Here is a 16,234-nt window from a genome sequence, read left to right as displayed (position 1 = left end):
CCCCCCCACATACACTTCCCACCCCCGCCACACACATTTGCTTCTTGATGAATACAACCTGCTTGTCAAATTGAGGACAGGCTCTTGGTCAAATTTATTTCTGAATGGGCCTGGCACACAATAAACGTTTATTGAACAAACGAATCCCATGGATGCCCCTCCCCCGGGCAAGAAACACTCCGTGGGAGGGAGGGTAAATTGATGAGGAGCCAGGACGTTTAGACTCAGAGTTCCGAGGAGCTGGGAGCGATGCTCAGGGCGCCTAGTTCGCACTAGCTAGATGGGAGAGGGAGGCTATCGGTTTGCGTTTAGTCTCGCAGTGGGCAAGAGAGTCAGGGGTCGACACCTGAGTCTTGGTTCTCAAGAAGGAAGCAAGAGGCCTAGGTTCGAGCTTGAGGGGGTCCAAAACTGAAAGGTATCTTCGGATTGAGACTGGCGCAGAGGACAGGGATGCGGGGATTTAGCGTCTGGAAGGAGTCAGAGCCACCGCGGTCTGGGACTGGGAAGAGAGATGAGCGTTCGGCCCCGCCCCTTTCCGGGAAGACTTCCCCGGATTGGCTATCCTCACACAACGTCACGCGGCCCCGCCCTGGCGCTCGCCCCGCCGCGTGCCCACCCGGGGTGGGCAGCTGCAGCCTCCGCTAGCTTAGCCACTGCCTGCAGCCCGCAAACTGGAGCCGGAGCCCGACCCGCGCCTGGCCGACGTGGGGCTTCTAGGCGGCGGCGGTGGGCGATGCTCCAGCGACCTAAGCAGCCATGGAGGCCGAGGCGGGCGGCTTGGAGGAGCTGACGGATGAGGAGATGGCGGCTCTGGGCAAGGAGGAGCTGGTGCGGCGCCTGCGGCGAGAGGAGGCAGCGCGCCTGGCGGCGCTGGTACAGCGCGGCCGCCTTATGCAGGAGGTGAATCGGCAGCTGCAGGGCCACCTAGGCGAGATCCGCGAGCTCAAGCAGCTCAACCGGCGCCTGCAAGCTGAGAACCGCGAGCTACGCGACCTCTGCTGCTTCCTGGACTCGGAACGCCAGCGCGGGCGGCGCGCCGCCCGCCAGTGGCAGCTCTTCGGGACCCAGGCGTCCCGGGCTGTTCGCGAGGACTTGGGTGGTTGCTGGCAGAAGCTGGCCGAGCTGGAGGGTCGCCAAGAGGAGCTACTGCGGGAGAACCTGGCACTTAAGGAGCTCTGCTTGGCGCTAGGCGAGGAGTGGGGTCCTCGCGGCGGCTCCAGCGGTTCTGGGAGCTCCGGCCCCGGGCCGACCCCCGAGCTCGCCCTGCCTCCCTGTGGCCCCCGCGATCTGGGTGATGGAAGCTCTAGCACTGGCAGCGTGGGCAGCCCAGATCAGTTGCCCCTAGCCTGCTCCCCTGAAGATTGAGGGCACTGCTTTCTAGGCAGCGGCGCCAGTCCGGATTACGCCCCGAGCGCCGGGATTGCGGTGGACCTCGGGACCTGGACGCCGCCCCTACGCCTGAGGGGCAACCGTCTTGGATTGAAAAACTCTGACACTGAAGACTGCCTCTCACCCTCACCTGTGGCGTGGCAGGGGGATTGCAGATTGGAGCAAAGGGACTACCTGGGGGCTGGGTGGGGCTAATAAATTAGGACTGAAGAGGAGCTCGCGGCCTGGGCAGTGTGTGTTTGGGGCTCACTGGGATTAGGGCGAGAGCGGGGAGTCCTATTTTCTGGAGAGATGCTCCCTCTTTTCCTCAAGGCTGGGGTGGGACGGGAACCTTTGGTAGATCACTGACTGCCCTGGGGAGGGTGGGGGGGCCTAAGGGACAGGCCGTAATCCAGACCCTGAAGTGACTTCCCGGCTTTTCCTGCCCAAGACAATGGGGCAGGAAGCAGGTGTTGGGAGCTGAGAAGGGGGTTTGCCAGGGCCCCTCTGGCAACCCTTGGGAGGGGGAGGGAGGAGAGGAGACCAGTAATCCTCTTCCCTTGCACCCCTGAGCACTCCCACCTCTCAGTCCAGGAGATGAGAGATAACAAAGAATTTGTCCAAGGTCACTCACAGTGAGTGGGTGGATCTGAGATTGGAACCTAAGGCTTCCTGCTCCCAGTTCCCCCTTTAGCTTTGGAATCCAGTGTAAATCCCAGACCAGAGCTTCAAGACTTTTTATTCCATCTGACAGGTTTCTACAAAAATATTCTCTTTAGGAAAATAAATAGCAGCTGCCCTAGCTGTGTGGGCTTGGATTCCCTGGCGTTTAAGGCCTCTCCGAGCTGGGGGCTGCAGGTCAGCTCTTCACAGATGCCTATGATACCCTCCTAGGCTGTGCCATTTTGGAGGGGCCAGCTGTGCTGCTGGCACTTGGGCTGGGTGAGTTAGTGTTTTAGACTGGTGGAATGCCCCCTTCTATCAGGGAGAATGTGGAAGAGGCTGATAGGAGACTGTGGGGGTAGATCTAGAAGAAGTTAGGGCTCCTGGAGGCCTCAAAGGCTCTACAAAGTCCTTTAAGGCTTCCAAAAGGGCGCTGGCACAAGCAGGAAATGCTTTGTCTCATGTAGTGCAAGTTGTGCAAGAGGAACCAGCTCTAGAGAAAATGGGCAGCTTTGGTGGTCCCAAGCTGGCTCCACCGTGAAGCAAGATATATTCAGTCTCATCTGGAGGGATGGAGAAGAACCTCCTGAGGTTGGGAATGGACTATGGTCCAGGCCAGCTGGACCAATGAGGGAAGGGGTGGTGGTTACAATGACACCTGCTAAGGGGGTTGGAACACCTCACAAAGCAAGGAGGGTGGGGGAGCCAAGTGGGTCAGAGGAAGGGTCCCCGCTGCTACTGCTACTCCTGCGATGAGCAGATGAACAGGGCTCAGGAGTGCTGGGGTAGGTGAAGACCAGGCTCGGCGTGAATGGGGTCAGAGAGGGCGTGGTCATGAGTGTGGGGGTATGCAGTGCCTCGGGTTCAAGCACAGTCCCCGGGGACAGGGAGATACAAGGCACTGGGTGGGAGGAGACTGGCGGACTGTCTGTACCCCTTGGGTCCTCAGGGCTGCTCTCCTCGGCCTGTTCAGGGATTTTGCAGATGGGGCGGTGGGCTTCCAGCACGAGCTCCAGGCGTTCCTTCTGCTTCTGTAGCTCCTCAATCTCTCGCTGCAGCCCCGACTTCTCATCTTCCAGTTTGTCGGTCTCCTTTAAAGGAAATGGAGAGCAGTCAGGAAAATGAGGGAGGAGGGCTGAATACCCTGCAGCCTAGGGGTGGGGACGGGGGTGGGGGTGGTAAATTGGGAGTACCCATTTAAAGGTGGACTACAACTCCCATGAGCCCCTTGGAGAAAATGGGCACGACTCCCATCAGGCCTGGAGGCATTTTATAAGGAGCTAGTTCCCATGAACTCTGCTCCAAGTCCAGCCTTTCGTTTGCAATCAGGAGGGACAGGGAGAACAAGTGATTTGCCTTGGTTACACAGATGCGCTGCAATTCATTTTTAATCAATTTTTCTTCATCCTTTATTCCTTCCCCCCACCCCATTAGGGAATCAGTTAAGGCTCCCCTGATCCCCCATGGGGACCCCCTAAGGTTTGGTGGGGCCGGGGCTCACAGCTTGCAGGAAGTCGGTCAGTTCCTTCCTCCGGTTTCTGCACTTGGCGGCGGCGAGCTTGTTCCGCTCGCGTCTCACTCGGCGGCGCTCCTCCTCCTCAGGGCTGATCTAGGGGGTGGAGGGTCCAAGGTGAGGCAACCCTGCTACTCAGCCCCTACAGTGACCCAGGGGCAGACCCCTGGTGGGCAGCCACAGTTTAGAGACTATTGTTAAACTGCTGTTGAGTCGGTTCCTACTCATACCGACCCTGTATAGGGTTTCCGAGGAGCAGCTGGTGGGTTTGAATTGGGACCTTGTGGTTCGCAAACCAGTGCTGACCCTACAGCGCCACACCAGGAGTCCCTAAAATCTACTTCCCTATTTCCCACACTTACACTCCAGGGATCCTGAGTCAGCTAGATTTCTTCAAGACACCCCACCTTTTTCTCCTATGAGTCCTTTCACCAAGTATCTGCCCCTTCTACAACCAGTAAATCTCCTCACTGTCCAGGACTCGGCTAAAATATCTCCGCCTCCAAGAATCTTCTCTAATCTCTCAGCCAGAAGTGACCTTTCCTCCCTTGAGACCTGAGACCAGCCTTCCCCCCTCACTGCCCCTTTATGTAGGACCTTTATCCTTTTCATCTCTTGATGACCAAGTCACCTTTTCCCCATGGGACTGAGAAAACTCGGAAGGGTTAGTGAGTATACTGCAGAATAAGTTGTCATTTATTAGGCGCCTCTGGTAGCGTAGTGGCGGGCTGCGAACCTTAAGGTCAGCAGTTCGAAACTACCAGCTGCTCCGCGGGAGAAAGATCAGGCTTTCTACTCCCGTAAAGATTTACACCCTCAGAAACCCTGTACAGGGTTGCTATGGGTCGGAACCGACTCGACGGCACTTAACAACAACAACAACAACTGGTGTGGCACCAAGCACTGGACTGCAACTTCAGTTTGAACTATGAGATCAGAGGTTCAAACTCACTAGCCACTCCTCAGAAACCCTATATACGGTCACTAAGAGTCGGAGCCAACTTGATGACCCTTATCAAAAACACCATAGGAGCCCAGGAGTCCTGGTATGGTACTGTAGGATAAGCACTGGACTCCTAACTTTAAACCCACCAGCCACTCAGAAATCCTATACAGGATGGCTGTGAATCAGAACCGACTTGATGGCATACAACAACATAGCAAGCCCTGGTGGTACTGCAGGATAAGCACTGAACTGCTAACCATAGGTTGCAGTTCTTTGGAAGAAAGATGAGGTTTTTCTGCTCCCATAAAGAGTCACAGCCTTGGAGTCAGTCTGCATTGGAATGGACTGGGTGAAGGCAGCATATAGTGAGAGTAAGATGAGGCTGTCGGCTCTGCTAAATGTGTACAATCCTGGAAACCTTGTGGGGCAGTTCTACTCTGTCTTTACGGTTGCTATGAGTCAGAATCGACTCGATGGCAGGGAGTTTGGTTGGTTTTTGGTACAATATGCTAAAGAAGAGGTAACCTCATGGTATAGTGGTTAAGCATTGGACTACTAATTGAAAGGTCGGCAGATCAAACCCATCAGCTGGCTCTGAGTGAGAAAGCTGTTTCTGAGGTGATCGTCCGCTTCTGTACAAATTTACAGCCTTAGAAATCATAGGGTAGTTCTATCTGTGCAACTAAGTCGCTATGACTTGGAATCAACTGACTGCAATAAAGGGGAGTAGTTGTTAACGAGCTTGGCTGTTAACTCAAAGGTCAGCAGTTTGAACCCACCCAGCCACTCTAAGGGAGAAAAGTGCTCCTTTAAGATTTACAGCTTAGGGAAGGAATCCTAGGGAGCAGTTCTACCCTGCCATGTACAATAGGATCCCTAAGAGTCGGAATCAACTGCAGGACACACAACAGCAATAAGTATCCGCCAGCTAAGCGCTTCACAAGACTCTTAGCCCCACCTTCCATGTGAGGTCCTGAAACGCAGGGAAGATGAATTATTGATTAAGATCCTAGAGCAGGAATTAGGGTTAGTGAGTATACTGCAGAATAAGTTGTCATTTATTAGGCGCCTACTGGTGTGGCACCAAGCACTGGACTGCAACTTCAGTTTGAACCATGAGATCAGAGTTTCAAACTCACTAGCCACTCCTCGGAAACCCTATATATGGTCACTAAGAGTTGATGCTAAGACTCAGCTAGGACTCCTGGTATGACACTTCGGGTTAACGTGCTAGACTGCAAAGTCAGTTTGAAACATAAGGTTGGCACTTCAAGCTCACCAGCTGCTCTTCAGAAACCCTATATAAGGTCACTATGAGTTGGAACTGATTCGACAGTACTTAACAACAACCAGCTACCACCAGCTGCTCCTCAGAAACCCTATACAGGGTTGCTGAGTTAGAACCTACCTACTTCAGGGCACTTGATCATAATCTCTAATGGCCACTGGCCAGCTGATGGAGAGCAAATCCCCACAAAGGGCTCACTCAGCCCCAGGCCTGAGACCTGGGAGTCCCCGGGATTAAAGAGCTACCTTCAGGACAGGCTAGAGACCAGCAAGGAGTTCCTCCTGTCTTGCCTGCCTCTGGGGCTCTCACAGGAATCCGATACAGGGTTTCCGAGGAGCAGCTGGTGGGTTTGAACCACCGACCTTGTGGTTAGCAGTCCAATGCTTATCCTATAGCGCCACACTGTTGTTGCTGTTGTTGTTAAGTGCCATTGAGTCCGTTCCGACACATAGCAACTGTATAGAGTTTCCAAAGAGCGGCTGGTGAGCTTGAACCACTGACGTCGCGATTCAAACTGACTTGGACTCCTTGATTATTCCCTAAAGTCTCCCATCTCTCATTTATTTATTTTGGTTAGGTCTTTATTTGAGAAGTGCAATGGCAGAAATCCTGGCTGGGAAGAGGGTCTCTTATTCATTAACCCTTAAAGCCCTGTCTTCCCCTCCACCCCCAACCCCTGCTCTCATTTAAGGGGCTCTGTTGTCACTGTGGTTCAGTCCAGCTGAGCATGTGACCCTACCCCCTTTTTGTAATGCTTACTATGGTCCTGACCTAAAGTGTGAAAATCAATACACTTGCCTGTACAATGGTTTGTTGTTATTGTTAGGTGCCATCAAGTCGGTACCGACTCATAGCGACCCTATGCACAGCAGAACGAAGCACTGCCCGATCCTGGGCCAACCTCACTACTGTTGTCACGCTTGAGTCCATCGATGCTGCCAATGGTGGCTGGTAGCTGGTGGCTGTGTGCTGTGGAGTCGATTCCGACTCATAGCAACCCTGTACAGGGTTTCTGAGGCTGTAAATCTTTATGGGAGCAAAAAGCCTCATCTTCTCCTGCGGAACAGCTGGTAGTTTCAAACTGCTGACCTTAAGGTTCACAGCCCGATTCATAACCACTACGCTACCAATGGTAAAGACCCTTACTGTCACTTCCCAATCACTGCCCTAGGTGTAAGGGCTTCTTGACAGCAGATAATGAAAGTTAGTTGTCTTTGTCACCTAATATAAAGTGGCTACATATATTAATGGAGCCCTGGTGTGGCATTGTGGGTTAATGTGCCAGACTGCAAATCCATTTGAACTGCAAGGTCTGCGGTTCAAACTCACCAGCTGCTCCTCAGAAACCCTATACAGGGTCGCTATGGGTTGGAATCGACTTGCCGGCACTTAACAACGACAGCTGTCACTGTGGATTAGGTGTTACACTGCTAACCACAAGGTCAGTGGTTCAAACCCACCAGCCATGAGAAAGATGAGGCTGTCTGCTCCTGTAAAGATTAACAGTCTCAGAAACCCAATATAGGGTGGCTATGCGTCAGAATTGACTCGAAGGCAGTGGATTTATTTTTCGGGGTTTGTTGTTGTTGTTGTTGTTATGTGCCATCGAGTCGGTTCCGACCCATAGCGACCCTGTACAGGGTTTCCGAGGGTGTAAATCTTTACGGGAGTAGAGAGCCTCATCTTTCTCCCGCGGAGCGGCTGGTATTTTCGAACCGCTGACCTTAAGGTTCGCAGCCCGATTCATAACCACTACGCTATCTCTCATTTATTTATTTTCATCAGGACTTTATTTGAGCAGCATGAGGCCAGGGACCAGATCATGCTGTTTCAAGTCTCCTGACAGCTCCTGGTGAACAATGTGGCTGGATGATTACGTGCTGACTTTCAAGTTGGGCCTCTTGGCTCATACTTACTAGTTGTGTGATCTTGGGTAGGTAACTTTACTCCTCTGTGCTTTTGTTTCCCTAGCTGTAAAATGGGGTATGGGATGGGGGTGGTGGAGAGTTAGGGAATCAGAGTACACTTCCCAGAGGGTTTTTGTGAGATGGGGAACCTGCAACCCAGAGAGTAGGAAGAAAATCGTCTTCCCATTCTCTCACCAGCTGTTCAGAGCTGTGGAGGCATCAGTCCATTCCTCCGCAATGTCAGCGAGTAAAAACCCTCTACTGTCCACTCACCTTTCTGAGAGCACAGTCTCACCTCTGCCTCCATTCCTTGCACCTGCCACTTCCTCCACTGAGCACTTTATCTTTCCTTCATCTCTGTCTATGCAAATCCCTATGCACAACAGAGCCAAATATGACCCGGTCCTGGGACAACCTCACAATTGTTGCCACACGTGAGCCCATTGATGCTGCCACTTTGCCAATCCATCTCACTGGGGGTCTTCCTCTAACATCCTTCTAGGCTAATATGCCTCCTCATCCAGGAACCTTTCTTTGATCCAGAAATGACCTCCTTAGCATCTCCAAGGACTCCAATCATGTTCTGTCTTGGGCACGAGTTGTCCATGCCCCTGCCTTCTTCCCTTTTTCTGGGTGCTCTTCTTTCCAACAGGAGTTTGTCCTCAGCACCCTAGCAGCCCCATGGACATCAGAACCAGGACAGGGCCTCTGCTCCTTACCTGGTCACAGGGTCGGCGCCGTACTCCTGGAGGTGGCCCCAGGGCCCTGATGACTCCTGGTCTGGGCGGTGGGGCACTGAAGTGAGGATAGCCCAGAGGCCTGGGGTAGCTGCTGGGCCCCAGGAAGTGAGGCTGCACCATCCACTGCAGCTCCTGACTGCCACTCACAGTGTTGAGGCTTGGTACGAGATGGAACTTCTAGGGGACAAGAAGTAGAGAGCCAGGGATAAGGTATGTGTGGACTGGGGGGAATCTAGTGGACAGAAGCCCCACTGCCATCCACCCCCAAAGCAGCTGCTGGTTCTGGGAGACCAGAAAGAACACAACTTGGTGATCAAACAGACTAACCTGGTGGCAAATCCCATCTCGAGAGCTGTGTGACTTTCTGTAGGTCACATAACCTCTCTGTTCTTCTGTTTTCCCATTAGAGCTTATACTTATAAAGTGTGACCTGCCAGGCATTGTCCTGACCACTTTACAGAGACCAACCAACTCATGCATTTTGCACACAGTCCTATGAGGGTAGTATGTTCATGAGCTTCATTTTCAGTAGTGGAAGGACTGCCCGCAGACACAACCAGTAAGTGGGAAGTGGGCACGGACCCCAGGTAGCCTGACTTCAGAGTCTTGATGTACCCTGGCTGAGTCCCATCTGCACAAAGAGGGTCCCCACACTTCTTAGCTCAGGGTGGTTGTGAGGATCAGGTGAGAGAATGTGTGGCAGAATCTGGGTATGGCATATGCCTAATGCACAGGGGGCTGTAGCAGGAAAGAGTCACTTCTTGCTGTTTGACTTTGGGCAAGCTATTTAAGGTCAGTGTGCCTCAGTTTCCTCGTTTGTAATAATGCAATAGGTAAGGATTATAGCATTTCATTGATTCTCACAAGTATCTTTTAATAGCTCACATATCATAGTTTAATTGACTTTTTTTTTTTTTTGTCCCTTTTCTGGCACAAACTCATGGTAGATTTTTAAACTGATAGTTTCTTTGATTCGATGGAATACAGTTAATGAGTTGACACACTGTATGTAACACACCAAAGGTTATGTGAGATGATTTCTGCCCAAAATTCGAGCAATGGGTTGGAATGAGGGTTCATTGTTATGGGAGGAATTAGGTTCAAGGCCTGGAGCTGGGCCCTAGGTGTGGGCGCCCAGTCGTCCGGGAAGCTCTTCACAAGCCCAGGCAAGTCTGGACAGCCATGGCCCCGACTCAGCGCTGCTGACCCAGTGGCCCAGTGGGTGACCCCAGTTCCGGGCCCCAGGCACCGCTGGCGGCAGCATCTCCGTTCCAGAGACTGTCCGGGCCCAGGCGCTCCGGGCCAGGAAGGGAGGGGCGCCTCGAGTGACTCAGCCGCCGTGACTCGGCCACCGTGACTCGGCGGAACGGACGCCCGCTCCTTCCCACCCCTGACAACACGTGCTCGAGGCCCCTTGACAGGAAATGGGCACCTGCAGCCTCCCGGGTACCCTCAGCCGGCAGTGGGCGCCGTTGCGGGCCAAGCGCTTAGCGTGTCCGCTGCGTGACGCCTTGGGACCTCTAACGCTTCAGTGACCTTATCTGGGAAAGGGATCGGGAGCTGATCTCTAGAGACCACCATGTTCTACGTTGTCCCAGGCAGCCAGGGTGAAGGGGGAAGGTTCAGTGAAGAGGGGGAGGGGGGCAGACCACCGACAGAAACAGTCACAGGGAAGGACAGACCACCGACAGAAGCAGTCCCTGGCAGCGCTATATTGACTGAGCCCGCCTCTCCCTCCAGTGTTAGCATGTCTCTGCCACAGCCCAAACTCTGGAGTCAGGCATCTAACCCGAGATGGAGAGCCCTTTCTAAGCCTGGCAATGCCTATGGCTAATCCAGGTGCCCCTGGTTTCTGCCAGAGGCAGGTTGGGACAAAAAAAACTAGCGGTAGGCAGACGGAAGGAAAGAAGGGGAAACAGATAAGGGCGTCTCAGCGCAGGGAAGGGGACGGGCAAGGAGCGGCGTCCGCAAGCTGTGGTCCCACGTATCCCCCTGGTCCGTGGAGGGAACTTGGCCCCTGGACGGAGATTAATGGACAGGGTTGTAGATGCAGTCCCCAGCCAGTCCTTGGCTCCCGATCCAGTCCTTGGCTCCCGGCTCTGGCCTCTCTTCGGCCCCAGACCCTGACTCCTCTTAGGTCCCCGGCCGGTCCCGAAGCGGACCTCTGAGTCCCAGGAGCAATCCGCTCCGTCTCACCTGCTGGACTGCCGCTTGCACCGCGCTGGGATTGTGCGCTGGGCCGCCGTACGCGCCGCTCGGCCCGGCGCTAGGTCCGGGTTCCCCAAAGTCTCGGAACATGCCCTGGACTGCTGCTGCTCGCGGGCCCGCGGCGGCTCGGTCCTGACTCACCGGCTCCACGCGGAGTCTTTACTTTTTATGAATGAATGCTCTCGGACTGAACCACTGGGACCACGAGGGGGTGTGCGGCGGCGAATGCCCTGGGCTCCCCTCTTTCGACCCGCCGTCTTTGCCGTCCGCGCTAGCTTTGCGACGCCTCCTGCGGTCCGGTGACCCCTCTGCTCGGGGAAGGGGCGGACTCGTGGCCCCCTGAGCTACTGGCTGGGCTCCGCCCTCTGACGCAGTTGCCCATACATGGTGCAATTTCCTAGGCGCGCCCAGGTGGAGTCGAGGGTTCCCCGAGCCTGACGCACCTGTAGCCGTCCCGCCCCGCCCCGCCGCCCGTCGCTCGGTTCACTGCTCAGGAGCCCAGGGGCCCAGGCGCCGGATCCAGGGAGCGGGAGCTCGTACGCATCCCTGTCGGTCTCTGCAGCCGTAAAATGGGGCAGCCTTGACAGCACTACCTGTCCGCACGTGGGAGGGTGGAATGATGAATGGGAAAGCAGTTTGGAAGCTGTAAATTGGATTATAAATGTGGTGGATTATTTATATTATTAGTATTTACTAGGTGTTTATCTCATGTCGAGAACCGAGGTAAGTGCCACCTACGGCTTCACGGTATTGGTTTAAGGCTTCAGGGATACTGAACAGAATGTATAAATGACAAACTAGAGTTACAAACGGGGTGGTCTATTTTAAATGTTTACAAAGAACGAAGTAATGCTTTGAACAACCCAGAAATACAATATAATATTATTGTGCTGGTAACTGGAAGTTTCAGGAGCTCAAACAAGTTTTAAGGTCCCCGGGTGGTGCAAACAGTTTGGCGCTCCTTTAGAGATTGGCATTTCAAACCCTCTCAGTGTCACTGCAGAAAAAAGACCGGGTGATCTGTTAATAAATATTACTTCCAAGAAAGCCCTCTGGATCAGATTCTACATGCTGTAACCCATGGGGTCTCCATGACTCAGAATCAGGCTATGGCAATGGTTTGGTTTGTTAGGTGGTGGAATTCTGCACTGGGACATGAATGGCCAGCTGTCTGATGAATGTCTTCATCTTTAAACACGGTCAGTGATACTCTGGGACAGTGTCGTCACCAGCATTGTTTGGAGATTATGTCAAAGTTTTGTGTGAACCTGAGGTCAGGGTCAAATGTCAACAAAGACCAACAACCCTGGGGAGTAGGAAACACCATCAACCCATTTTGCAGATGGGGAAACTGGAGGCTGGAAAAGGTTGGTCAGATTCCCAAACCAGGGCTGTAGGAGCTTCAAGCATAGACTCAATGAAGAGGTTTCGGAAGCCCTCACAACTTCCCAGACGTCCTTTCACACATGTAGAATGTCAGTGCTGAGAGGGTTGTCCAAAAGCTTCTCTGACCTTCCCATTTTATAGATGAGGAAACTGAGGCCCCCAGAGAATAAGGAGCTGCCAGAGTCACACACACAATAGAAAGAAGACTGGGAAATCCATAATGGGGCCCCTGAAAGGGTCATGGCAGGGACCATGAGGCCCCCTTGGGGTACAGAAGGGACATACAGAGTAAGGAATACCAGAAAAGGAAGACAGAATGAAGGCTGGGCACGCCTCCTTTTCCATTGGGACCTCCATTTGCTCAGTTCCAATGTTGCCTGGGGGGAAGGCGAGCTCCAAAGAAGCAGGGTCTTGGGCTGATTTCCTGGAAAACAGAGGCCAGGGGTCTGTGGGCTGGCTCAGGGCTTAGAGCTAGAAGGCCAGCTTGACTTTGGGGTTCCAGTCTTAGAGGGGTCATTTTCTGTCAGTGTCACCTCCCCTCTGAGTCTGTTCCAATGGCAATAATTGGGCCTCCCGCTGACCTCATGGGGCTATTGTATGGATCACATGAGATTACAGATGTGAAAGTATTTGTCCTGGGGGGCGGTGGGGGAGGTGGTGGTCAGTTGCCACCTCTCCCAGCGCCCTTGTTCTACTCAAGGCTTGGCTTCCTCTGAAGAGAAATCACAGCAGTTGATCAGAATGAAAATCATAGATGTGTGTAAGAGAGAGAGAGAGATTTTGCAGCAGTGTGAACCATGGAATCAGAAAGTTCTGGATCCTGGGTTGGATGCTGCCGGGGTGCTCACCGGCTATGTGACACAGAGGCACACAGTCAGAGCTTCTCTTTCTTCTGAAAAATGGAGAGATCCATGATAATTACTTCTCAGGGTTGTTAGGGGACCGAAGTAAAATAATGTCACTTGCTTAGCACAGCACCAGGCACAGAGCAAGAAGTTGAAAACAGTTGTTGTTGGGTACCATTGGGTCAATTCTGACTCATAGTGGTTCCATGTGATGCAGAAGAAAAAACCTCAGAGGGTTTCCTTGGCTGTAAATCTTGAAAGGAGCAGATCACCAGGACTTGCCCTGTGGAGCCACTGGTGGGTTTGAACGGCCAACTTTTGTTTAGCACTTAACCATTGTGCCAACAGGATGTCTTTGAGCAATAGTATAAAAAATAAACATGCATGTTAATTAAAAGCCTTAGGGGTAGTCATCCTTGGAACTCTGACATAAGAAGGCATGGAGCACACATGTGAGTACATGCAAGCCCACATATACACACAAATAGCTGATATCCTTGGCTGAACTGAAGTTGGACAGAACGGGATGACACGGGTGGCCAGGTGGTGGCACATTCCATGCCTGACATAGATCAGCTTGACTGTATCCCACCTCCTGCCCCAAAAGACCATCCCTGCATTTTCCCCAAGCAGCCTGGGTAGCTAAGGAAACAGTGGTTCAGCCCTTTCCTCCTGACTTGGGGCAAGTCTCTTGTACCTGTGGGTTTCAGTTTCCAAGTCTTTATTTCAATAAGGAATGTGTGTGTGTGTGTGTGTGTGTGTGTGTGTGTGACTACATGATTGAAAAGTCCCTTCCTGCTCTAACGGTTGGTTGAGCTACCAGGAGGTCCTTACAGAAGCAGCACATTCCAAGGACCTCAGTCACCAACTCCCGCCTTGTGGCTGCAGGAACGTTCGTTCCTGGGCCCTGACCTCATAGCTCCCAGCCAGGGAGGCCAGGAGAGACCCCCAGGGGACACAGAAGCTGCTGAGAGTTGTGGGGAGGGAGAGATCTGAGAGACTTTACCCTTGCCCCTTGGCTGTTGTATGCCTTTGGCCAGTCTTACCTCTTTGAGCCCCAGAAAGCCCTACAAGGCTGCTAGAGGTGATGCTTACTGTTTTTTTCAGTTTCCATTCATTTTTCTTTTGTGATTAAAATACAACATGTTGTTGTTGTTAAGTGCTATTGAGTCAGTTCCGACTCATAGCCATCCTGTATGGGGGTTCTGAGGCTGTAATCATTACAAGAGCAGAAAGTCTCCTCATTCTCCTGCAGAGCGGCTGGTGGGCTCCAGTCATTTACCTTGTAGATAACAGTCTAGTGCCTTTCATACAGCGCCATAGCGTACACAGTAAAAACTTTCATCCAGTGTTCAGCTCAATGACTTTTTACATGTGTGAAGGAGCCTTAGTATCATAGTGGGTTATGAGTTGGGCTGCTAACTGCAAGGTCAGCAGTTCAAATCTACTAGCAGTTCCTTGGGAGAAAGATGACTTTCTGTTCCCATAAAGGTTTACAACCTCAGAAACCCTACCTATACAGGATTGCTATGACATGGAACCAATGATGGTTCACGAATACCATCATCACACCTGGATAGCTACAAGATCAAGATCAAGGACATTTCCAGCAGCTTGGAAGCTCTCGTATGCCTGCTCCCTGCCACCACCCCTCACCTACAATTCATCACTATTATGACTTCTACCACAAGGGCGGCAGTTCAAGCTTGCTATCAGCTCCGTGGAAGAAAAATGAAGTTTTCTGCTCCTACAAAGATGTAATGCCTCAGAAACCCTATACAGGGTCTCTGTGAATCAAAACCGACTTGAAGGCACGAAACAACAACCATATATGCGTATTACCTGTTCTTGAACATCATATAAATGGAACCATACAGTGTGAATATATTTTTTTGTGTTTGGTTTCTTTCACGCAACACGTCTGAAGGACTCATCCACACTGTTGGGTGAACAAGTGATCTCCTCTTTTCTATTGTTTCCTGGAATTCCATTCCATGAATACCCCACAATCAGTCTCTCCATTCTTCTGCTGATGACTTTGAGGCCCTTGTGGTCAGTTGAGACAATTATGAATATGGCTGCCAAAAGAACAAACCAATCTGTGTTGTTAGAAGTACAGCTAGAGTGCTCCTTGGAAGCCAGGATGGCCAGATTTCATCTCTTATACTTCAGACATATTGGCAGAAGGGACCAGTAAGGTGGACTAGTAAGGTGGACCACATTCTTAACGTGACCTATGGTGGTCATTTGTATTCATTTCTCTTAGACATACGCCTGGGTGGAATTCCTAGGTCATAGAGTGGCATCCTAAGGAGCTCTGGTAGTGTAGTGATTACAAATTGGGCTGTGAACCTCAGGGACAGCAGTTCGAAACTACCAGCTGTTCCGCAGGAGAAAGATGAGGCATTCTGTTCCCTTAAAGATTTACAGCTTTGGAAACCCTGTACAGGGTCTCTATGAATCAGAACCGACTCCACGGCACATAACCACCACCAGAGTGGCATCCTGGTGTGACACTGTAGGATAAGTACTGGACAGCTAACTACAAGGTTGGCAGTTCAAAGCCACCCATCTTCTCCTTGGAAACCCCATACAGAGTTGCTATGAGTTGAAACTGACTCGATGTCCCTTAACAACAACAGAATAGGTATATGTTTGGCTTGAGTTGATTTTGCTCAACTGTCCTATGTGGTTGTACCATTTTACATTTTACCAGCAGTGGGTAAAAGTTACAATTGCTCCACATCTGGGATTGATATTTCAATTCAAATAACAAACATTTATTCTCCTTTGTCCTGGCTTCATTCCCTACAACTAGGCTGGCTATTCCTTTTATTTTTTTTCAGCTTAGAATAATTTTTAAATTCCTTGTGGGTTTTTGTTGTTGTTGTCGTTATGTAATTTTGTGATACATGTACACACATATACAAATAATTTAAAAATAGAAATTGTTGTTGTTGTTAAGTGCCATCGAGTCGGTTCCGACCCATAGCGACCCAGTACAGGGTTTCCAAGGGGGTGTAAATTTTTACGGGAGTAGAAAGCCTCATATAGAAGTTATTTAAAAAGAAATATATGTATATAATTTCCAGTTAGAACATGATTTGTACTTTTTTCTCTAAATTTTATTTATTTTGTTATTGTTGAGCAAAACATGACACCAACTCAACAGCTGCTACATGTACAATTTAGTGGCTTTGATGACATTCTTTGTGTTGTAATGCCCCCTCCTTTTCACCCTCTGTCTGAGTTATTCCTGACTCATGATTAACACAAACTCACTGCCCCTTAAGATGCCTTATCTAACCTTTCCACTTGCTGTTGTCAATTTGATCCCATATAGATAGTTTTCTAAAGAGCATAATGCTAA

The 16,234-nt window shown here is 51.4% G+C and overlaps 2 protein-coding genes across 2 annotated transcripts; one reads left to right on the top strand and one right to left on the bottom strand.

Annotated features, from left to right (window-relative positions):
• The first annotated feature begins 631 nt into the window (after positions 1-631).
• Positions 632-1,365, top strand: CCDC85B (coiled-coil domain containing 85B). Its single transcript, XM_006860909.1, has one exon. The coding sequence runs from the start codon at positions 757-759 to the stop codon at positions 1,363-1,365; it is 609 nt and encodes a 202-aa protein (XP_006860971.1). The 5' UTR covers positions 632-756.
• Positions 1,366-2,711: 1,346 nt separating this feature from the next.
• FOSL1 (FOS-like antigen 1) lies at positions 2,712-10,723 on the bottom strand. Its single transcript, XM_006860908.1, has 4 exons — positions 10,622-10,723; positions 8,405-8,602; positions 3,533-3,640; positions 2,712-3,122 (listed from the first exon to the last, which is right to left on the bottom strand). The coding sequence occupies exons 1-4, from the start codon at positions 10,721-10,723 to the stop codon at positions 2,712-2,714; spliced, it is 819 nt and encodes a 272-aa protein (XP_006860970.1).
• Between the last annotated feature and the right edge of the window lie 5,511 nt (positions 10,724-16,234).

This window comes from Chrysochloris asiatica, unplaced genomic scaffold, assembly GCF_000296735.1.
Source record: "Chrysochloris asiatica unplaced genomic scaffold, ChrAsi1.0 scaffold00040, whole genome shotgun sequence".
NCBI lineage: Eukaryota > Metazoa > Chordata > Mammalia > Afrosoricida > Chrysochloridae > Chrysochloris > Chrysochloris asiatica.
This window is presented reverse-complemented; position numbering and strand designations above follow the sequence as displayed.

Excerpts from the sequence above, each read along its gene's own strand:
- FOSL1 (XM_006860908.1), bottom strand. The coding sequence starts at position 10,723 with ATGTTCCGAGACTTTGGGGAACCCGGACCTAGCGCCGGGCCGAGCGGC. Across the intron at positions 3,641-8,404 it reads GGCGCCGACCCTGTGACCAG|ATCAGCCCTGAGGAGGAGGA; the intron begins GTAAGGAGCAGA and ends TCCACCCCCTAG. Across the intron at positions 3,123-3,532 it reads TGACCGACTTCCTGCAAGCT|GAGACCGACAAACTGGAAGA; the intron begins GTGAGCCCCGGC and ends TTTCCTTTAAAG.
- CCDC85B (XM_006860909.1), top strand. The coding sequence starts at position 757 with ATGGAGGCCGAGGCGGGCGGCTTGGAGGAGCTGACGGATGAGGAGATG.